Source organism: Salmo trutta, chromosome 40, assembly GCF_901001165.1.
Source record: "Salmo trutta chromosome 40, fSalTru1.1, whole genome shotgun sequence".
Taxonomy (NCBI): Eukaryota; Metazoa; Chordata; class Actinopteri; order Salmoniformes; family Salmonidae; genus Salmo; species Salmo trutta.
The window spans coordinates 19,080,174-19,104,231 of NC_042996.1; the positions used below are offsets into that span (position 1 = coordinate 19,080,174).

Here is a 24,058-nt window from a genome sequence, read left to right on the forward strand (position 1 = left end):
ACGGTGCTTTTACACAAATAGAGTAGTAGCTTCTGTCAAAGCATTGTCTCCTCTAGTTATTATGCCTACTAGTCACTGATCTTGTAATTCCCCCTTTTGTCCACAGGGTGGAGAACTGCTCCAATGAGAACAGCGAGCTGCGCAGGAAAGTAGAGAATCTGGAGTGTACCAACAAGTAAGAGGCATACATTATATAGTGCTGCTCTAGGTTATGTTTCGTGCTTCATCCATTCCTACAATATTAATCCAACCTTGTAAAATTATCACACAGTTCACTGAGTCGAACAGATCGTTATGTTTTGTTATGGTTTCATGTATTTGTGCACGAATACACACCGTGTAACATTGTCTGTGAAGTCATATGTTAGTCCAGTCAAGTGTATAATTCTCTGCTGTTCTGTTCAGCTGTGTGTCTATTTAGCTGTGTGTGTGTGTGTGTGTGTGTGTGTGTGTGTGTGTGTGTGTGTGTGTGTGTGTGTGTATTGTCTTTGGCAGGATGTGTGTGAGTGTCTATGACTAAGCTCCAACCCCAACTTTACCTTCTGCCCTTTCTCTCTCCTCTCCCCCCTTCCCCTCGTCTCCTCTCCCCTTCCCCTTCCCTCCTCTCTCCCCTCGTCCCCTCTCCCCTTCCCCCCTCTCTCCCGTCCTCGTCACATCTCCCTAGGACTCTAATACAACAGCTGCACTCTCTGCAGGCAGTGGTGGCAGGGAAGGTTCCCCGCTCCTGCAAAGTCACTGGCACACAGACCTCCTCCTGCCTCATGGTGAGTCTCCCCAACTCAACGCTCAGCCCTGTGTGTGTGTGCTCGCATGTGTGTGTGTGTGTGTGTGTGTGTGTGTGTGTGTGTGTGTGTGTGTGTGTGTGTCGCGCGCACGCATTTGTGTTTCATGTCGATTGGATAACCTATTGTTTTTCATTTTATATAACTCCTGCATGCTCTGTGTGTCAGCTGTTGTGGGAGCCTAATAACATATCATAACATATCATACCTGTTGTGGGAGCCTAATAACATATCATAACATATCATACCTGTTGTGGGAGCCTAATAACATATCATAACATATCATACCTGTTGTGGGAGCCTAATAACATATCATAACATATCATACCTGTTGTGGAGCCTAATAACATATCATAACATATCATACCTGTTGTGGAGCCTAATAACATATCATAACATATCATATCTGTTGTGGGAGCCTAATAACATATCATAACATATCATACCTGTTGTGGGAGCCTAATAACATATCATAACATATCATACCTGTTGTGGGAGCCTAATAACATATCATAACATATCATACCTGTTGTGGGAGCCTAATAACATATCATAACATATCATACCTGTTGTGGAGCCTAATAACATATCATAACATATCATACCTGTTGTGGGAGCCTAATAACATATCATAACATATCATACCTGTTGTGGGAGCCTAATAACATATCATAACATATCATACCTGTTGTGGGAGCCTAATAACATAACATATCATATCATACCTGTTGTGGGAGCCTAATAACATATCATAACATATCATACCTGTTGTGGAGCCTAATAACATATCATAACATATCATACCTGTTGTGGAGCCTAATAACATATCATAACATATCATACCTGTTGTGGGAGCCTAATAACATATCATACCTGTTGTGGGAGCCTAATAACATATCAAAACATATCATACCTGTTGTGGGAGCCTAATAACATAACATATCATATCATACCTGTTGTGGGAGCCTAATAACATATCATAACATATCATACCTGTTGTGGAGCCTAATAACATATCATAACATATCATACCTGTTGTGGGAGCCTAATAACATATCATAACATATCATACCTGTTGTGGGAGCCTAATAACATATCATACCTTTTGTGGAGCCTAATAACATATTGTGTGTGTGTGTGTGTGTGTGTGTGTGTGTGTGTGTGTGTGTGTGTGTGTGTACGTGTGTGTGTGTGTGTGTGTGTGTGTGTGTGTGTGTGTGTGTGTGTGTGTGTGTGTGTGTGTGTGTCTAGGTTGTGGTGCTGTGCTTCGCTGTGTTCCTAGGGAGTTTCTACTCCAGCCTGGGTCCCTCTTCCTCCATCACAGAGACTGGCCTCTCCAGAGACATGGCCATGCAGGAGTCTTACACAGCTACAGGTACTATAAACACACACACAGTCAGTCACACATTGCACATTCATGTTTCTTAGATTAATGCTGATCTTTTTACAGTGCATGACGTGTATGTGTGTATGTGTGTGTGTTAGCGAGGCATTAGCTCTGAATCTCTGAGTGCTGAGAAACTAGCAGTGTTCCGTAATCCTACCAGCCATACACACACACACCTTTTGGAGTGTTTTGGCGTGGCCTCCTGGAAGAGTGTACACTTGAATGTCATTATTTCCCCATTCAGAGGGACTATCATTAGCATGATTAAACAGCAGTGCAGCCATTTTATGATGATTGATCTTTGCTCCCCCTGCAGCTCTTCTCCCTCCCACACACCGCCTGTTTGCCACAGAGCCCAGTATTAGTGTTGCTGGCACTCTGCCCCTACAGTAGAACAATCTGTTTGTAGGATATGTACAGAGCAAGGTTTACTGTTGGTAGGGTTAGGTTTAATGTGTAATCCATTTCATAAGACTTCATATTGTTAAGAGGGTTGTAGGATTGCATTAGTAGTAGACATGATCATATCAAAGGATTATACCGTCCCTAAAAACCAAAAGACGTTTCAACAAAGAAAGATGTAAAAGATAAGCATGTCATTGAGTACTTTCTCCTTTCTGGACATGATGTGATCAGGTCATTTTCTTTTTCTTTTTACCCATGATCCTTCACAGTGAAGTCCAGGAGCCTGCTGTCCTATGAGGAGAGGGGGCTGGACGAGCCACACTTTCTGGGTCTGGGCGGGGACTATCCTGACCAATTGGAGAGGCCCACAGTTGTCATGGCAGCGTGGCGCTCTGAGAAAAAGCCGCCGAAAGGGGAGGAGTCACATCGTGCTGAGACTCGCCCACCTTTCAGCAACAGCAGTGATACGAACCCACAGAAGCCCCTGCTATTAGACCTGCACAGGTACGACACACACGTACTCATGCACACACACACACAGACTTATGGTAGGCAATGATATCAGAGACTGGGCTATTGATGTCAGTAAAAGTGTAGTACTGTAGTTTATTATTTGCTTGTCTCTCTTCTGCGCCAGGTCTCTGGAGCAGAGGGTGAACGACAACACTAAAATCATAGAGCTGGAGAGGACAGTCAACGAGACGTCATAGGGTCTACTTCTGACCCCTCACCTTTGACCTTCCCTCTGCAGGAGACGAGGCCCTCTGTATTTATAGAATCTTTTTGGATATCTTTATTGTTTTATCGTATGTAGTTGTTGTTCTTTTTATATTGTGTTTTTATTCCATTCCAATAGTACACCACCTTCTGATATATTTTTGTGTTCATACTTTGTTTTTATTTTGCCTTTATTTGCTTCACTTCTTTATATATTTTATGACATCCTTTGCTTTAGCCATTATGCTCTGTTATATTTGAGTGAGGGGTATTTTGTTCTGTATTTCTACGGTGATATTCCCCTTTCATGTGATGGTGGTGTTATGAGAATGGGCCCCGTGGCTCTTTGAATACTCTTCTGATGTCTTCACAGTAATGGGGCTTAGTATCTCAAATGCTATTTTCTTATCATATTCTTTTCCTATTGATTTTGTCAGGATGGATTTAGAATATCACGCTATGTCCTTAAATATGAGTATCTGTCAAAAGCCAAAGGTCTTCGTAGCACATCCTATTTTTGTAAAATATAAATGCCAGCCTGCATGTATGAGGTCAGTAAAAACAATGTTGACTGATGTTGATCGATGGTTGTATGTTGAGACAATCAAGTTTTTCTAACACGGCGTTATGACAAAGTACTTTATACCAGATAATGTGTGTGGGGAATGTGTTGTTTCCTAAATGAAGATACTTTCTCGCCGGAGAAAACACAATGGTGGCCTTGTGATATGTAATGAACCATTAGGATGTTTCTGCTAGGTCATAGTCTCTACCACCTGCACTGTCTGCCACATACACACACATACACACACACACTCATACACACACACACATACACACACACACAGATGAACAGAATCATAATCATCTCCTTTAACCTGCACCCTGCAGTCAATCCATTCACACAGCATCCCCCAAAGAGTCCATTTTATTCTTATTTATTGCATATAAACTGTCTTTATGGGTTCTGTCCTTTTTTGGTTTTTGATTAAAACAAATATTTTTCCGTAGTAAAAGCATCAACTGCAGTGTAAGATTGTCCTGCTTTGAAGTGTTATTGAAGTCCATGTACTGTGTGTTTGAGACTGCAAGCACGCATACACTCACTGTCAGCATGCCAGTCAATAATGACATAAGCGTCAGGAGTCGTACTAAGCCCATCCCAAAGATTTGACCCCCAGCCATTCAAATCAACTTATTCAAATATTTTAACCCAGTGGTTCTCAACTGGTTTTACCCCGGGACCCAAATAGAACCTGTCTCAGCCGCAATCCAATATTTGCATGGCGATTCTTTGTTTAGTTTTTTTTGTTGACAAAATGCAATCTGGAATTTTTTTACAACGCTATATTGATAGTACATGTACTAATTATATGACAAGGGAACAACAGACCCTCATTTTTCATTATGCCCATATTCTTGATGAAGAATGTTGAGTTCACTGGTTTGAGACTGCAAAATCAACCAAATCCACCAACTAGTTCTACTGGTTTCTACACACTTTCTACCTGGTTTTAGTCGTTTCAGTTCAGACTGGAGTATTTCAACTAAATATATCAGACACTTTCCAGTTGAGAATCGGTTTTTTAACCCACACTCCAATGTTCAAACAAATGAAAGCTTTTTTAACCCACACTCCAATGTTCAAACAAATGAAAGCTTTTTTAACCCACACTCCAATGTTCAAACAAATGAAAGCTTTTTTAACCCACACTCCAATGTTCAAACAAATGAAAGCTTTTTTAACCCACACTCCAATGTTCAAACAAATGAAAGCTTTTTTAACCCACACTCCAATGTTCAAACAAATGAAAGCTTTTTTAACCCACACTCCAATGTTCAAACAAATGAAAGCTTTTTTAACCCACACTCCAATGTTCAAACAAATGAAAGCTTTTTTAACCCACACTCTAATGTTCAAACAAATGAAAGCTTTTTCAACCCACACTCCAATGTTCAAACAAATGAAAGCTTTTTTAACCCACACTCCAATGTTCAAACAAATGAAAGCTTTTTTAACCCACACTCCAATGTTCAAACAAATGAAAGCTTTTTTAACCCACACTCCAATGTTCAAACAAATGAAAGCTTTTTAACCCACACTCCAATGTTCAAACAAATGAAAGCTCTGCCTCTGGACAACGGCTCTATGGACACAACTGGTTTGTCAGTGTGCGGGTGATCGTGCGTGCTTATATGCATATTTCTGTGTGTGCATTTTGTCAAATGTTGTGTCTGTCTCCCTGCCTGTGAAAGAACTGTCAGCCTTGATTATTCTTTTACCTCAAATCACATTAACCTAACTGTATTAAGGCAAAAATGTTCAGACAGAGTGATTTGCTTAGAATGAAAGTCTCGTGGTTGGGAGGTTGGATAATAACTGCGTTTTACAGAAAAACGAAAAAACAGACAGATTTGCTATAAACGCAAAAGCATCCTTTCCATTATTCATTCCCATAGTGGGTTATAATGATGCAACTGTCAATTCTGTCCAGAAAGTATTTTTTAAGCATAAAAATTAAACAATGAGCAAGGTGACATGGCCAGCGACCCATGTGCCATTATAAAAATGCAATTTCTCTGGTACACTAATCTATAATACGGGTTTGGCTGATCAGTGGGCAACGGCCAAGATCATGGCTCGTAAGAAAACGAAAAGGGTGTCTATGAATGTAGAACGAGCACATTGTTCATTGCCACCTCACTCAAAACAAATTTGTGGTGGCTAAAACCATGATTTGCTCGAACAGTAAAGTGTATTAACCTCATGCTTCTTGTAATGAAAGTGTCTGTCCTGCCACTGTGTCTGTGTCCTTGCTTGGGCCTTCTGTTGTGGTGAGCGAGCCACTCTCCTGTCCCCCCCCCCATCAGCTCGAAAGACAAATGCATTCTGATTGTATAACATTTAAGAATCCAATTGTGGGAAAAACACAGCTTTGGAAGCTTCATCCCTTTGGCTCTGACAAAGAGAGGAGGGTCTCAGCTTTCTGTAGGTAGAATTTTATTTATCAACTCTCAATAGTCAGCTCAATAGATACTATTTTGACATGGTGAAATGCGCAGCAGATATTGCGAGAGCAAAGCCTGTAGGTCTCATGGGTAGGAAATAAAATGTACCTTTGGATGAATACATGGCAACTAGCAGTGTGTATTAGAGTTAGCGATCTAATTAATGTGTTTCGTTTCCACTTCCTCAGGTTTTGAACCCCAAATGAATTATCCTATGATATGAGTTAGTTCACATAAAGATGTATGTACCATAAGGTAGAGTACCTTATGGTAAGCTGTAGACCACACTATCTACCAAGAGAGTTCTCATCTACAGTATATTACTCGTAGCCGTCTATTTACCACCACAGACCGATGCTGGCACTAAGATGGCACTCAACCAACTCTATAAGGCCAACTATCAACAGGCTGGCTCACATCAACAGCATCCTCCTGGATACCCTAGACCAGTGGTTCCCAAACGTTTTATAGTCCCGTACCCCTTCAAACATTCAACCTCCAGCTGCATACCCCCTCTAGCATCAGGGTCAGCACACTCTCAAATGTTGTTTTTTGCCATCATTGTAAGCCTGCCACACACACACACACTATACGATGCATTTATTAAACATAAGAAAGAGTGTGAGTTTTTGTCACAATCTGGCTCGTGGTAAGTGACAAAGAGAAGGGTGTGCTTGAAAGGATGCACATAACACTGCAATGTTGGGTTGTATTGGAGAGAGTCTCAGTCTTAAATCATTATCCACACACAGTCTGTGCCTGTATTTAGTTTTCATGCTAGTGAGGGCCGAGAATCCACTCTCTCGTAGGTACGTGGTTGCAAAGGGCATCACTGTCTTAACAGTGTGATTTTCCAAGGCAAGAAACTCTGAGCGCAGCCTTATCCAGAAATCTGGCAGTGGCTTCTGATTAAATTAAATTTTCACAGAACCGCTTGTTGCAATTTCGATGAGTCTCTCTTGTTCAGATATCGGTAAGTGGACTGGAGGCAGGGCATGAAAGGGATAACGAATCCAGTTGTTTGTGTCATCCGTTTTGGGAAAGTACCTGCGTAATTGTGCACACAGCTCACTCAGGTGCTTCGCTATATCACATTTGACATTGTCCGTAAGCTTGAGTTAATTTGCACTCAAAAAATCATACAATGATGGAAAGACCTGTGTGTTGTCCTTGTTAATGCAGACAGAGAAGAGCTCCAACTTCTTAATCATAGCCTCAATTTTATCCCACACATTGAAATAGTTGCAGAGAGTCCCTGTAATCCTAGATTCAGATCATTCAGGCGAGAAAAAACATCACCCAGATAGGCCAGGTGTGAGATACTCATCATCATGCAAGCGGTCAGACAAGTGAAAATTATGGTCAGTAAAGAAAACTTTAAGCTTGTCTCTCAATTAAAAAAAACGTGTCAATACTTTGCCCCTTGATATCCAGCGCACTTCTGTATGTTGTAAAAGCATTACATGGTCGCTGCCCATATCATTGCATAATGCAGAAAATACACGAGAGTTTAGGGGCCTTGCTTTAACAAGGTTAACCTTTTTCACTGTAGTGTCCAAAACGTTTTTCAATCTGTCAGGCATTCCCTTGGCAGCAAGAGCCTCTCGGAGGATGCTGCAGTGTACCCAAGTGAAGTCGGGAGCAACTGCTTGCACGTGCGTTACCACTCCACTATGTCTCCGTCATGGCTTTTGCTCCATCAGTACAGATACACATCTTGACCACCAAAGTCCATTTGATGTCACAAAGCTGTCCAGTACTTTAAACATAGTACTGGTTTGATGTTGTCCTGGTTTGCAGAAGGGAATGTCTTCCTTAATTGACCCCCCCATAAACGTAAATGACTTACCAGGAGCTGTACCAGGCCTGTGTGGTGGTTAATTTCCTTACTATCAAATGAGGAGAGACAAACTTATCACACAAGTCAGAGTTATACTTAAACTGAATCTTTATTCACGTATTGATAATAATGGAGCAGGTCAAGTCAACACACACATATAAAGTGAATCGATTGAGTGCTCTACGATAATGATGGCTGGTCGACGAATCATCCTCAGATGATTCGTTGAGAGCCCCGAGACAAAAGTACAAAGGTCTTTTATAGCCCAGATACACCCCCTTCAGTCTACATGACAAACAACAGATGTATGGAATGAGTCACAAGGTTAAGATTTGTATGAAAGATACTTATAATTCACAGTAGACAGTAGCTGCTGTAAAAAACTGTTCTCATTGTGTAAATACCAGGGTCTGGCCCTGGAGTCATCTCTCCCTGGTACCTTATAGAACAGAAACATTAACTCATGCTCTGGAATGTGGTCTCTGTAGGTTTTATCACCCAAAAGACATCGTAAATCTCCTGTCAGTGTTAAATCTCCCAGAAGCCCACTTTCAGTTCACACAGACACAATAGAGTTACAGTATAAGAACCTTCTTCTATTCTGTTGCATAAAACAACCATTTGATGCAATAAAAGTATTATAACATAATCTTGTAATTTCTCTCACACCCGCCACGTCTGTTGACTTATCCAGCTGTAACACATATAATTCACTGGCTTGTATGCGAAGCAGTAATTGGTTCAAAACATCTCCTGCCATGTAACTGATGCATCGTGAAACAGTGTTGTTTGATGAAGGCATTGTCTGTATAGTTTTTTGGGCCTTTTCCCCCAGCATTGTCCCAGCCATATCCGCGGCAGCAGGAAGAATTAAGTCCTCCACAATAGTATGGGGCTTGCCTGTCCTAACTACTCGGTAGCTCACCATATAAGACACTTCTAGCCCCTTCTTATTAATGGTATCTGTTGCTTTTATACATGTCTTATTACTCGAAAGTTGTCTTTATTCTTGCTCAAAAAACTCCCGTGGCTTATTTTTCAAATGATCAGGTTTGGTTTCTAAATGTCTGCGCAAGAGTGAAGGTTTCCCATGAGAGAGTAACGGTTAAGGTGAATGGATGTTAATTATTTGACATTGTGTTGTTACTTTGCAGAACACTAGATGGTTTAATTTTATGTTTGGCAGTGAAACGAGGCTACTCAGGCGAGAAAAAAACCTCACCTAAATGTATAACCTTGTTGGAAAACATAAATCTACTATTTGAAAATGTGTTTTAAAAAAAATCCTGTTTGGGAATACCTGCCCTAGACCCACTCCAATTTGCATACCGCCCCAACAGATCCACAGATGACGCAATCTCAATCGCACTCCACACTGCCCTTTCCCACCTGGACAAAAGGAACACTTATGTGAGAACGCTGTTCATTGACTACAGCTCACGTTCAATACCATAGTGCCCACGAAGCTCATCACTAAGCTAAGCACCCTGGGACTAAACACCTCCCTCTGCAACTGGAACATGGACTTCCTGACGGGCCGCCCCCAGGTGGTAAAGGTAGGTAACAACACATCTGCCACGCTGATCCTCAACACTGGGGCCCTCAGGGGTGTGTACTTAGTTCCCTCCTGTACTCCCTGTTCACCCACGACTGCATGGCCAAACAGGACTCCAACACCCTCATTAAGTTTTCTGACGACACAACAGTGGTAGGCCTGATCACAGACAACGATGAGACAGTCTATAGGGAGGAGGTCAGAGAACTGGCAGTGTGGTGCCAGGACAACAACCTCTCCCTTAATGTGAGCAAGACAAAGGAGCTGATCGTGGACTACCGGAAAAGGCGGGCCGAACAGGCCCCCATTAACATCGACGGGCTGTAGTGGAGCGGGTCGAGAGTTTCAAGTTCCTTGGTGTCCACCCCACCAATGAACTATCATGGTCCAAACACACCAAGACAGTCGTGAAGAGGGTATGACAAAACATTTTCCCCCTCAGGAGACTGAAAAGATTTGGCATGGGTCCCCAGATCCTCAAAAAGTTCTACAGCGGCATCATCAAGAGCATCCTGACCGGTTTCTTCACCGCCTGGTATGGCAACTGCTCGGCATCTGACCGCAAGGCTCTACAGAGGGTAATGCGTATGGCCCAGCACATCACTACCCCCAAACCATCAGACTGCTGAACAATTAATCAAATGGCCGCCGGACTATTTACATTGACACCCCCCCTGTTTTGTACACTGCCGCTACTCGCTGTTTATAATCTATGCATAGTCACTTCACCCCTATCTACATGTACAAATGACCTGAACTAACCTGTACCTCCGCACACTGACTCGGTACCGGGACCCCCTGTATATAGCCTCGTCATTGTTATTTTATTGTGTTACTTTTATAATTTTTTACTTTGTTTGGTAAATATTTTCTTAAAACTTCTTGAACTGCACTGTTGGTTAAGGGCTTGTAAGTAAGCATTTCAGGGTAAAGTCTACAGTCGTGGCCAAAAGGTTTGAGAATGACACAAATATACATTTTCACAAAGTCTGCTGCCTCAGTTTGTATGATTGCAATTTGCATATACTCCAGAATGTTATGAAGAGTGATCAGATGAATTGCAATTAATTGCAAAGTCCCTCTTTGCCATGCAAATGAACTGAATCCCCTAAAAACATTTCCACTGCATTTCAGCCCTGCCACAAAAGGACCAACTAACATCATGTCAGTGATTTTCTCGTTAACACAGGTATGCGTGTTGAGGAGGACAAGGCTGGAGATCACTCTGTCATGCTGATTGAGTTCAAATAACAGACTGGAAGCGTCAAAAGGAGGGTGGTGCTTGGAATCATTGTTCTTCCTCTGTCAACCATGGTTACCTGCAAGGAAACACATGCCGTCATCATTGCTTTGCACAAAAAGTGCATCACAGGCAAGGATATTACTGCTAGTAAGATTGCACCTAAATCAACCATTTATCGAATTTTTACATTTTACATTTACATCATTTAGCAGACGCTCTTATCCAGAGCGACTTACAGTAGTGAATGCATACATTTCATACATTTTTCTCTCCATACTGGTCCCCCGTGGGAATCGAATCCACAACCCTGGCATTGCAAACACCATGCTCTTCCAACTGAGCCACACAGGACAGTTGGCTCAGTTGGAAGCAAACACGGGACATCAAGACCTTCAAGGAGAGCGGTTCAATTGTTGTGAAGAAGGCTTCAGGGCACCCAAGAAAGTCCAGCAAGTGCCAGGACCGTCTCCTAAAGTTGATTCAGCTGCGGGATCGGGGCACCACCAGTACAGAGCTTGCTCAGGAATGGCAGCAGGCAGGTGGGAGTGCATCTGCACGCACAGTGAGGCAAAGACTTTTGGAGGATGGCCTGGTGTCAAGAAGGGCAGCAAAGAAGCCACTTCTCTCCAGGAAAAACATCAGGGACAGACTGATATTCTGCAAAAGGTACAGGGATTTGACTGCTGAGGACTGGGGTAAAGTCATTTTCTCTGATAAATCTCCTTTCCGATTGTTTGGGGCATCCGGAAAAAAGCTTGTCCGGAGAAGACAAGGTGGGCGCTACCATCAGTCCTGTGTCATGTCAACAGTAAAGCATTCTGAGACCATTCATGTGTGGGGTTGCTTCTCAGCCAAGGGAGTGGGCTCACTCACAATTTTGCCTAAGAACACAGCCATGAATTAAGAATGGTACCAACACATCCTCCGAGAGCAACTTCTCGCAACCATCCAGGAACAGTTTGGCTGCCATCTGTCACGTCCTGACCAATAATAGTTGTTATTTTCTATGGTAGAGTGGTCAGGGCGTGACAGGGGGTGTTTTTGTGTTTGTTCTATGTTTTCTCTTTCTATGTTGTAGTTCTAGTTTGTCTATTTCTAGGTTGGGGTTTATTGGGTTGACCTTCAATTGGAGGCAGCTGGTCCTCGTTGCCTCTAATTGGAGGTCATATTTAGTAGGGGTGTTTCTGCATGTTGTTTGTGGGTGATTATATTTTGTGAGTGTGTTCCTCCTGCGTCACGTTTTGTTGTTTTTCCCTTCAGTGTTTTGTTAGTGCATTTCAGTTTCACGTTTAAATAAATATGTGGAACAACTACGACGCTGCATTTTGGTCCAATCCTTATAACAGCCGTGACACCATCAGTCAGGATGTGGCCCAGAAGTTAATTGACAGCATGCCAGGGCGGATTGCAGAGGCCTTGAAAAGAAGGGTCAATACTGCAAATATTGACTCTTTGCATCAACTTCATGTAATTGTCAATAAAAGCATTTGACACTTATGAAATGCTTGTAATTATACTTCAGTATTCCATAGTAACATCTGACAAAAATATCTAAGGACACTAACCGGGCTGTCTGCATTGTGTCCCGACACCTACCACCCGCCAACCCCTCTTTTACACTACTGCTACTCTCTGGTCATCATATATGCATAGTCACTTTAACCATATCTACATGTACATACTACCTCAATCAGCCCGACTAACCGGTGTCTGTATGTAGCCTCGCTACTTTTATAGCCTCGCTTCTGTATATAGCCTGTCTTTATACTGTTGTTTTATTTCTTTACTTACCTATTGTTCACCTAGTACCTTTTTTGCACTATTGGTTAGAGCCTGTAAGTAAGCATTTCACTGTAAGGTCTACACCTGTTGTATTCTGCGCACATGACAAATAAACTTTGATTGATTTGATTTGATATTTGTGTCATTCTCAAAACTTTTGGCCACGACTGTACACTTGTTGTATTCGGCGCATGTGACAAATAAAGTTTGATTTGATTTGAATAGGGAAATTCTGGGGTCCTATTTTGACTAGGGTGACCCGTCGTTCCTTATTTCTAGTGACAATCCCATATTCTTGTGGCCTGTCCCCGGCTAGACCGGTCTCTGAAATTGTCCCCGATTAGCCCTCAGAAAGAAAAAAGCAACTCTGAAGTTAAATTGAGGCAGATTTTTCAATAATCAAACGCCGTATCCAATCATATTTGCATGTAAAAATTATGTCTATCCCTGTTCCGAACTCATTTGCTCCTACGGTTTCGCCGCAGACCCTTTATGAGAACGTTTGATCAGTGATACATTGTAACCACTGCATGAACAACTACGTCCATGGCTAGTACGAAAGAAAAAAAAAAGGTATGAAATGAAATGTAAGTCGCTCTGGATAAGAGCGTCTGCTAAATGACTAAAATGTAAATTAAATGTAGAAAGTGCATCCAACAGCATAGGCTACCAAACTTGAGTGATTGTAAAATTGCTAGATAGGCAAAGATTTATAAGAACACTGTGGATGGGTAGTTGATTTCTGTGTTATAAATAATATAAGTGTTTCAAAGTACTATCGCGAAATGTTATAGTTTAATAAATGTAGTTCCATCCATGCCATTGTTTTTTTCTTCTTTTTTTTCGCACAGCTACACTGGTCATCTTCATTTTATACAGCAACTAGTCTAATTGTCAACTCGAAATTCATGACAATCACTAGATTAGGTTGCACATCAAAATATATTGAATCATGCATTCCTGCTTCCACGGCTTAGATGAAATAACTTTTTTTTTTAAATACCTCAGTAGTCTATGTATTGCACTTCTTAATGAAGGACTATGATTGACTTAGGCTGACCAAAATATGGGCTGGTTCCACCAACAAAGTTCGTGTCACCAGTGACACCAGGGGGAAATGAGTTGGCTGTGCGCAGGGTGCTGTGGGCTGGTGTGGATGAAATGCCAGGGCCGATTTGTTGTCCCAGTCCACCCCTGCTCTGCCCTACTTTTACCAAAGTGATGATGCTGAGGCATGGTGAGGAGGAGCAGGAGTATCCCACAATGCCCTTGTCGGGGCCGGAGATGGATGCTGCCTGCTGCAGCTCGTGAGCTTCTGTTGAGCTGACGCTTGTTGATGCCGCCACAGCTCGTGCTACCATTTCCAGACGGTCAGCTCGCACTAGTCGTTCGCGATCCCCAGCGCGTGCTTGACGGTGCGGTGAACACAGGTCCCCTCTGCTTTGGATCCCTTCAACAACCGCGACCATAAAAAGGACGGACACTGTCATCCAGCGATAACCACCGTAGAACGTCTCTGTCTCCCGGAGTAGACGGGGAGAGGGGGTCCAGTGCCAGCCGCAGCATGAGCATGGACCCCCTGGCCAAGCCCTGCCCGTCCCAGGCGGAGCACACCCCCGGGACCTTCAGCGGCCGACTGACCGCGCTGGAAGCGGCCGGCGATGACAGCGGGTCCGGCTGCGGCGAAGAGGAGGCCATGGGGGGCAGCGATACGTTCAATAGCCTCGTCGAAATGGAGGTGGAGACGCTGGAGGAGAAATTAAAGGGTCTGGCTTTTAGGAAACAGATTTCGTATAGGTGAGTCAACGGTAAAAGGCTAGCCTTCAGGAATAAAGGCTAGACGTTATTTGGATAAAAACGAGGATTTAGACAGCAGAGAGGAAAATGGGATTAGAGGACTGTAGATCATTCTCTTCCCATTTACATTCACTTGGGCTGTTGTTTGTTATTGACAAACATTGACAAAAACACAATCGAACACTCACTCACACACACACACACACACACACACACACACACACACACACACACACACACACACACACACACACACACACACACACACACACACACACGCACACACGCACACACACACACATCTATACAGTGGCGGTTCTAGACCATTTCAACTGGGGGGTCCAAGCTGGGGCCAGTTACATTAGACGTTATTGTTGTCATATCGTTTTCTTCACTGCATTGCAGGCATTAGCAGGCAAAAGACCATGTTCATAATCAACATCGTTGCCACTGTCTAATAACAGATGTAAAAAAAGAATGATAGCAAAAATTAGTTATGTAAAAATTATTTCATACTCCACATTTAGGGGGGCCACAAGGGGGTCCAAAATTGTTGTCACAGGGGCAGTGCCCCCCCCAGAACCTCTAATGCATCTATATATATATAATATATATATAGAGAGAGATATATATATTTTGACAGCACACATATTTTCGACTTAAGGTCCTCTGAAATACTGTATTATTACTATTATGGTAGACTATTACATTATTAAATTGTGTTAACTATCAGAGCAGGTTCTCTGACTGAACCAGCATAGGCTTTAGCACACCGGCTTTCTGAACTAGTGTCCATAGTGTGTGTGCGCATTGTTGTATTTTCAGTGTCGTTTTTCTGTGTGATGTCGTGTGTGGGAGGGGAGAGGGGGTTAGCTCTATTGATTTGCAGACAGTGTGTGTGTGTGTGTGTGTTCTGTCGCTGTGATGTATGTATTCTCACGCCGTGTGTTTAGGGCAGGCTACTCTCCCGAATGCCAGCTCGGATCGCCTGCTGAGACAGGTAGCTTCTGGGGTTGTGGAATTGGCTAATGACCAACAAAACCCCGAGGAAGCTATAGCTTTCGTTCTGACTTAGTGAGAGATGGAGCGTGTGTGTGTGTGTCTGATCGTGCATAGCCTAGTGTGTGTGTCTGCCTGTCTGTCTGCCTCTTGTATTGGAAAACGGTCTGCTTTGGAGGTCAAATCAATATCGCCTAATGATTTGTTTGCCGTTTGGTGTGAGTGGAGAGATGTTAACATCTTTAGTCTGTCTGTCTGTCTGTCTATCTGCCTGCCTGCCTGCCTGCCTGCCTGCCTGTCTGTCTGTCTGTCTGTCTGTCTGTCTGTCTGTCTGTCTGTCTGTCTGTCTGTCTGTCTGTCTGTCTGTCTGTCTGGTTTGTAATAGCCATAGTGAATGAATGCATCATGATTAAGTGCAGCTCCTGTGTCTGTTTGAAGTTCAAGCTCACCATGGACTATGTGTGTGATTCATAGAAACCTGAGAAATTATGCTGTTGAACATCAAAGGCTCTAAGTGTGTGTGTGTGTGTGTGTGTGTGTGTGTGTGTGTGTGTGTGTGTGTGTGCGTGCGTGCGTGCGTGTGTGTGTGTGTGTGTGTGTGTGTGTGTGTGTGTGTGTGTGTGTAAAACAATGACTCCTACAGACAGACAGACAGACAGACAGACAGACAGACAGACAGACAGACAGACAGAGAGCGAGATAGAGAGATAGATAGATAGATAGATAGAGAGAGAGATAGATAGAGAGATACATAGATAGATAGATAGAGAGATAGATAGAGAGATAGATAGATAGATAGATAGATAGATAGAGAGAGAGATAGATAGAGAGATACATAGATAGATAGATAGAGAGATAGATAGACAGACAGAGAGCGAGATAGAGAGATAGATAGATAGATAGATAGATAGATAGATAGATAGATAGATAGATAGATAGAGAGATAGACAGACAGAGAGCGAGATAGAGAGATATATAGATAGATAGATAGATAGAGAGATACATAGATAGATAGAGAGATAGATAGATAGATAGATAGAGAAAAGTGAGAATAGAGAGATACATAGATAGATAGATAGATAGAGAGATACATAGATAGATAGATAGATAGATAGATAGATAGATAGATAGAGAAAAGTGAGAATAGAGAGATACATAGATAGATAGATAGATAGAGAGATACATAGATAGATAGAGAGATAGATAGATAGATAGAGAAAAGTGAGAATAGAGAGATACATAGATAGATAGATAGATAGAGAGAGAGATAGATAGAGAGATAGATAGATAGATAGATAGAGAAAAGTGAGAATAGAGAGATACATAGATAGATAGATAGATAGATAGATAGAGAAAAGTGAGAATAGAGAGATACATAGATAGATAGATAGATAGAGAGATACATAGATAGATAGAGAGATAGATAGATAGATAGAGAAAAGTGAGAATAGAGAGATACATAGATAGATAGATAGATAGATAGAGAGAGAGATAGATAGAGAGATAGATAGATAGATAGAGAGATACATAGATAGATAGATAGAGAGATAGATAGATAGATAGAAAGAGAAAAGTGAGAATAGAGAGATACATAGATAGATAGATAGATAGATAGATAGATAGATAGATAGAGAGAGAGATAGATAGAGAGATAGATAGATAGATAGAGAGATACATAGATAGATAGAGAGATAGATAGATAGATAGAGAGAGAGATAGATAGATAGATAGATAGATAGAGAGAGAGATACATAGATAGATAGATAGAGAGATAGATAGATAGAAAGAGAAAAGTGAGAATAGAGAGAGTGTATTAGAGTGTTGTATCCCCACATTGAGCTGACTCTTACTGGGTGAGTGATCACACAGGACTGTGTTCCCAGAAAGCTCTCGGTCCTTTCATCTATTCTGAGACGTCTCTGTCTGCTACGCATAAATAAACCGCTCTCAGACACCCAGCGTGTGTGTGTACAGTATGTGTGTGTACAGTATGTGTGTGTGTGCAGCGTGTGTGTGTACAGCATGTGTGTGTGTGCAGTGGTCGAGAAAGAACCTAATTGTCATACTTGAGTAACAGTAAAGATACCTTCATAGAAAATGACTCAAGTAAAAGTGAAAATCACCCAGTAAAATTCTACTTGAGTAAAAGTATTTGGTTTTAAATATACTTAAGTATCAAAAGTAAATGTATACGTACTAAAAAAAAGGCCTTATATTAAGCAAACCAGATGGCACCATTTTCTTGTTTTTAATGTATTTACGGATAGGCAGGGGAACACTCCAACACTCAGACATCATTTACAAACAAAAAATGTGTGTTTAATCAGATCAGAGGCAGTAGGGATGACCAGGGATGTTCTCTTGATAAGTCTGTGAATTGGACCATTTTCCTGTCCTGCTAAGCATTCAAAATGTAACGAGTACTTTTGGGTGTCAGGGAAAATGTATGGAGTAAAAAGTACATTATTTTCTTTAGGAATGTAGTGAAGTAAAAGTTCATTTAGTCAAAAATATAAATAGTAAAGTAAAGTACATATACCCCAACAAACTGCTTATGTAGTACTTGAAAGTATTTTTACTTAAGTACTTTACACCACTGTGTGTGTGTGTGAGAGTAAATAGATGATTGTGTCATGCACCTTTATGTGAAATACTGTGTAACTATCCTTTCACACACTCAACACTTCAACTAACTCTCACTGAATCTGACTCAATTTAACTTATGTATCCGCCATAGAAACTCTGAAAATTAGCGCACAGTGTGTGTGTGTGTCTGTGTCTGTGAGTGAATGCGTGTTCGCAAGTCTGTTTGCGCATTCGTGTGTGTACGCAAGTGTGTTTGCATGTGTGGTAGCCTATCTCCCAGAGGGGGATGTTCAAAGCCTTTCTCTCTCATGTGGGATAAAATCGTTTTCATTTCATCTCCCAATCAGAGATGGTGTTCATCCCCAACCAGGACACCCAACAAACAGAGAGAAGATGAACAACCACACAGAGAGAGAAACGGAACAAGATGCAATAACATCAACTCTGATCTGGGCCCTTATCCACAAAGCGTCTCAGAGCGGGAGTGCTGTTCTAGGATCAGTTTTGCCTTTTAGATCATAATGAATAAGATTTTATGGACAGATCCTAGATCAGCACTCCTACTCTGAGATGCTTTCTGGATTTGGTTCCTTGATCGCATTGAACTGACCAGAACAGACAGACGTTGGCAGCAAAATTGTTCCGGCTCAAATCCGGGCCCAGAATTGGGCCAGGTCTATTTGCCATACTTAAACCAGGTCTTTGCCATGAGAAGGCCACAACATCCATTACCCAGACTTAAATATTGGCGTATAACTCCACAGGAGGCCTTTCTGGGTTTAATCAGTTATCACAGTGAGAGAGTAGAGCGCTCAGCCTGGGACTTGGCTTCAGAAAGAGACTTTTTTCAACAGCTGATCAGAGTCCTAATTGTAGAGTTGCTCAGATGATACATTTTCTCATCCTCCCGACCGAAACCGGTGGACAGTTCAACGTGCATATTAATGGGTTCTGTTCCTGACAAACTCTGATTGAAAGAGGGTCATAGACCTTTTCTTGTTTGGGCAAAAGACCATCCCCCGTTTTCTCTCCTTCGTCCTCTCTGCTCCGTGACCCGGGAAACTGATAAGTGGTCGAGTGGCCGAGGAGTGCGTCAATTCGTTCGTAGGCGAACGGAAGATGGCCCTCCCCTCCGTTATGGCCTCGTTTTGGCGAGGAAGCACACGTGTATCCTACCAGGAAGAGTTTTGATATCTGCCCCACTCCGTTTGAATCAGATGTCGCATTGTCGGAGGAGAAAATCATGGAACACGTTTTAAAAAACCACATGCTGCTCATCCTTTTATCTTGTCTTGCTCAACTTACTTCATTTATTTGGATCGCTTTACACATTTATTTGGGGATCCGCCCCTGTAAACGTCATCTGCCTGGTGACACGCGAGTGGAGAAGGAGCGTCTCATTTCATGCGAGCGCATTTTCCGTCCACGCTCACTCTCCACGTCACCTCTCCTCGTTTACCTTTGACCTTTTTTTCAAAAGGTGGAGAGAGAGAACGGAGGAGGGAGGACGTAGCCTACAGGCAGATCTAGGCCTACTGTACCTCTACAGCTTCATACTGCATATCAACTGAGCTGCCGACAAAACCTTATCCTTATCTGGAACAATAACAAAGCGTCCTCCTGTGTTGCTAAAAAACATACAGTGTTTGTTTACATTTACGTTGTTTACAAGCTTATGTTTTGGGTCCTAATGGAGTACGACGGTTGAGCTAAGCTCGTGAGGCCTTTATAGGTTATAGTCTTCAAGAATGATGGGTATATATCATTAATTTAGAAGTCCAAAAATGGATATAGCAACTAAGGATTCTAGCTTTAACTTTCCACTGGGCCTGGTAGTGGTTGGATGTCCTTGGGAAGAGCCTGGGCCTGGTAGTGGTTGGAAGTTCTTGGGAAGAGCCTGGGCCTGGTAGTGGTTGGATGTTCTTGGGAAGAGCCTGGGCCTGGTAGTGGTTGGATGTTCTTGGGAAGAGCCTGGGCCTGGTAGTGGTTGGATGTCCTTGGGAAGAGCCTGGGCCTGGTAGTGGTTGGGTCCTTGGGAAGAGCCTGGGCCTGGTAGTGGTTGGGTCCTTGGGAAGAGCCTGGGCCTGGTAGTGGTTGGATGTCCTTGGGAAGAGCCTGGGCCTGGTAGTGGTTGGGTCCTTGGGAAGAGCCTGGGCCTGGTAGTGGTTGGATGTCCTTGGGAAGAGCCTGGGCCTGGTAGTGGTTGGGTCCTTGGGAAGAGCCTGGGCCTGGTAGTGGTTGGATGTCCTTGGGAAGAGCCTGGGCCTGGTAGTGGTTGTCTATGGGAAATACAAGACAGAATGTTGTCATTATTCAAGGCTGACTTATTCAAGGCTGACTTACAACCTCTCTCTCTCTCTCTCTCTCTCTCTCTCGTCTCTCTCTGGGCTGTACAGCAGGGAGGAAGTACATCCCCTCCGTTTCCTCTCTAACTTATTCATGTGCCGCAGAGACAGCGTGCCGCTGACGCCATCGTTTTATACAGATGAATACATAATGATAACTCACTGAACGGGATGTCTCTGAGGCAGAGAGAGGGCTTACAACTGTCTGCTTCTATCTGGCCTGTTTCAATGATCCCCCTCGTCCCCTCCCTCCTCTCTCTCTCTCTCTCTCTCTCTCTCTCTCTCTCTCTGTTCTTCTGTCCCTTCATTCAGTGACTTCCCGTGTATTTCTCAAGCAGGCAGAGGGCATAGGGAGCAACCAGACGGACAAGACAGACAAACGGGGGCTCAAAGGTCAGGGCCCGGGGGATGACCCCTTTAAATAAACCCTTTGATTACGAAGGGAGAGGAGTCGTCGATCATTCTCTGCGCTTTGGTTTGGTGCGAGGAGGTGGACAGCCGCTGAGTTTCTGGAGTTTTGGCAGCCGGTGAATGTGGCGAAGGCTTTGGAGTGGTGTGTGTTTGAGCTGCATGTGTGGGACGGTTGGGGGCTGTGTGTGTGTGTAGGGGTTTTAATCATGAATCTGTGAATCGCACGCACGCACACACACACACACACACACACACACACACACACACACACACACACACACACACACACACACCACACCACACACACACACACACACACACACACACACACACACATACACACACACACACACACTAGGACAATATTAGTGTGACACATCCTCCTCCTTGTGGGTTGTAATACCCTGTCCTGGTTGTCTGACACTAAGATATGTGTGAGGGGTGTGTGTGTGTGTGTGTGTGTGTGTGTGTGTGTGTGTGTGTGTGTGTGTGTGTGTGTGTGTGTGTGTGTGTGTGCATGCCAGTGTTTTATTTGATGGGAGCAGGTCTGTGGGGCAGGTCAGACACATAAACAGTGTGTGATAATACGTGCGTAGGTAACCGTAGGTAACCGTCAGTCTTAATCTGTGTGGTGAGGAGAGGAACGGGCTGATGTCTGTTTTAGGAGTAGAGGACAGATTATTCCTTTAAAAGGCATCTCTGTCTCCTGGCATTTTCCAGAGAAGAGCAGCGCTGAGGTTGGGGCTGGTGTTTTTCTCCCATAATGCAGTGTGATGAGGCATTAAGGGGATTGGATGTTCAGGCTGCGTGGAGTCAGTCTCTCCTTATTTGGTGTCTGACTGGCTGTAAGAGGCTTTTCCTGCTGCCTGGCTCCTGCCCTGCCCCTCTCACATCACCCAGCACCAGGCAGACCAGCCCTGCAGACCAGCCCTGCAGACCAGCCCTGCAGACCAGCCCTGCAGACCAGCCCTGCAGACCAGCCCTGCAGACCAGCCCTGCAGACCAGCCCTGCAGACCAGCCCTGCAGACCAGCCCTGCAGACCAGCCCTGCAGACCAGCCCTGCAGACCAGCCCTGCAGACCAGCCCTGCAGACCAGCCCTGCAGACCAGGCGGAGGGGCCCTACTACAGCCCCCAGCTTCAGCAGGATTCACTTGGCCCCAGAGTGGATGGCTGGACAGGAACAGGTGTGGTGTGTGCCTGTTAAACCTGCTGTTTTTCTGTCAGAGCTCTCTGCATAGACAAATAACCCCCCCCCCTCTCTCTCTCGCCCGGTGCTGTCCAGTCCATCTGGCGCTGCCACAGACAGCCCCACTGAGCTGAGAGTGACTTCATCACTGTGACACGCACGTCTGGCTGAGAGAGGGAGAGCGAAAAGAGAGAGAAGGGAGAGAGGGAGGCAGAGAGAAAGAGAGGGAGAGGAGAGAGAAGGGAGAGAGGGAGGCAGAGAGAAAGAGAGGGAGAGGAGAGAGAAGGGAGAGAGGGAGGTAGAGAGAAAGAGAGGGAGAGGAGAGAGAATGGAGAGAGGGAGGCAGAGAGAAAGAGAGGGAGAGGAGAGAGAATGGAGAGAGGGAGGCAGAGAGAAAGAGAGGGAGAGGAGAGAGAATGGAGAGAGGGAGGCAGAGAGAAAGAGAGGGAGAGGAGAGAGAATGGAGAGAGGGAGGCAGAGAGAAAGAGAGGGAGAGGAGAGAGAATGGAGAGAGGGAGGTAGAGAGGGGAAAGGAGTGGATACACACCTCTCACATCCTCTCACATCCTCATCCTAGTGCATGATCTGCCAATGTGTCAGGGTTTACGTGTGAGCAGTGTGTGTGTGTGTGTGTGTGTGTGTGCGAGCAAGCAAGGCATTAGCTCTGAATGGAGAATCATCTCTCTGAGTGCTGAGGGACTAGCAGTGTTCTGTAATCCTACCAGTCACACACACACACACACACGCACGCACGCACACACACACACACACACACACACACACACACACACACACACACACACACACACACACACACACCACACACACACACACACACACGCACACAAAAGCAGAATGAAATGCCTGGCTGTGGTTCTAGCATCCAGACAGGTGTGGGAGTTAATTGCAATAGTCTTGATGCATGTAAGCTTCTGTGAATGTTCTCTGCACACACACACACACACACACACACACACACACACACACACACACACACACACACACACACACACACACACACACACACACACACACACACACACACACACACACACACACACACACACACACACACACAGCACACAGCACACAATACACAGAACAGTTGTACACAATACACAGAACAGTTGTTTGGAGATCTCAGTAAATCTAGAAGGTCCCTGGCTCTCCAGCTGTGGTCTGGGAGGTCTTGTGTGTGTTTGCCCTGCTCTGTTCCAGCGTGGACCGATTGCTCTGGGTAGCAGAGCCTCATTTAGTCAATCATTGATTCTATTAGCCAGTGAGGAGATGAGAGTGAGACAGAAGCCAGGAGACACCACTCCCTCAGCAGCAAGCCTAACCTCTGTCTAATCCTATTCCAACGTTATTCCTACTCAACTCTAACCTTATTATAACCGTTGCCTAACCCTATTACAACGTTAATACAATCTAACTCTTGTTTAAACTGTAATACAATGTTGTTACGACCTCATTCTAACCCTATTTCAACATTATTCCAGACGTATTCCAGCCTCAGTTAACCTTGCTCAGTTTTCCCTTCAGTCCCACCTGGGTCAATGTTTTGTACCAGAAACAATACGACAGATTGCACCTTTGACACGAGTGACTTTGTATGAAAGAGATAAATGCTGGTATTATATTCTGACATGATGGTTCAGTCCTTGTCTTCTTCTGGTCGGTCTAATCTCGAGCTCTCTCGAATACATGGAGAGCAGTATGCTTCAGATACTTCCCCCGCAGTACTGTACACGCAGAAACATTCACACGTGCATACAGTCACACACACGCACACACACACACGCACACGCACACGCACACGCACACGCATACGCACACTGGGTTATTACTGAGGTGTCACGACCCCGTGTGAAAGAGAGAATGCGGGAGAACGAGAGAAGAACGGAGAGAGAGAAATAGAGGGAGAACGAGAGAAGAACAGAGAGAGAGAAATAGAGGGAGAACGAGAGAAGAACAGAGAGAGAGAAATAGAGGGAGAAACGAGAGAAGAACGG

General features: G+C 43.9%; 2 protein-coding genes across 5 annotated transcripts in view; both read left to right on the forward strand.

Moving 5' to 3' along the window:
- The window catches only part of creb3l2 (cAMP responsive element binding protein 3-like 2), a 32,227-nt gene extending 27,902 nt beyond the window's left edge, over positions 1 to 4,325 (forward strand). For both annotated transcript variants that reach the window (XM_029741906.1, XM_029741907.1), the window contains exons 8-12: positions 107 to 175; positions 665 to 764; positions 2,034 to 2,157; positions 2,844 to 3,078; positions 3,212 to 4,325. In XM_029741906.1, the coding sequence (XP_029597766.1) occupies positions 107 to 175; positions 665 to 764; positions 2,034 to 2,157; positions 2,844 to 3,078; positions 3,212 to 3,284 (601 nt within the window). In that variant the 3' untranslated portion in view covers positions 3,285 to 4,325. The remainder of the gene's footprint in view (positions 1 to 106; positions 176 to 664; positions 765 to 2,033; positions 2,158 to 2,843; positions 3,079 to 3,211) is intronic.
- A 9,540-nt stretch (positions 4,326 to 13,865) lies between these two features.
- Positions 13,866 to 24,058, forward strand: part of LOC115180333 (diacylglycerol kinase iota) — a 51,577-nt gene continuing 41,384 nt past the window's right edge. For 2 of the 3 annotated variants that reach the window (XM_029742343.1, XM_029742344.1), the window contains exon 1: positions 13,867 to 14,517. In XM_029742343.1, the coding sequence (XP_029598203.1) occupies positions 14,285 to 14,517 (233 nt within the window). In that variant the 5' untranslated portion in view covers positions 13,867 to 14,284. Of the gene's footprint in view, positions 14,518 to 24,058 lie in introns of all 3 variants that reach the window. The other variant, XM_029742345.1, reaches the window with a different exon arrangement.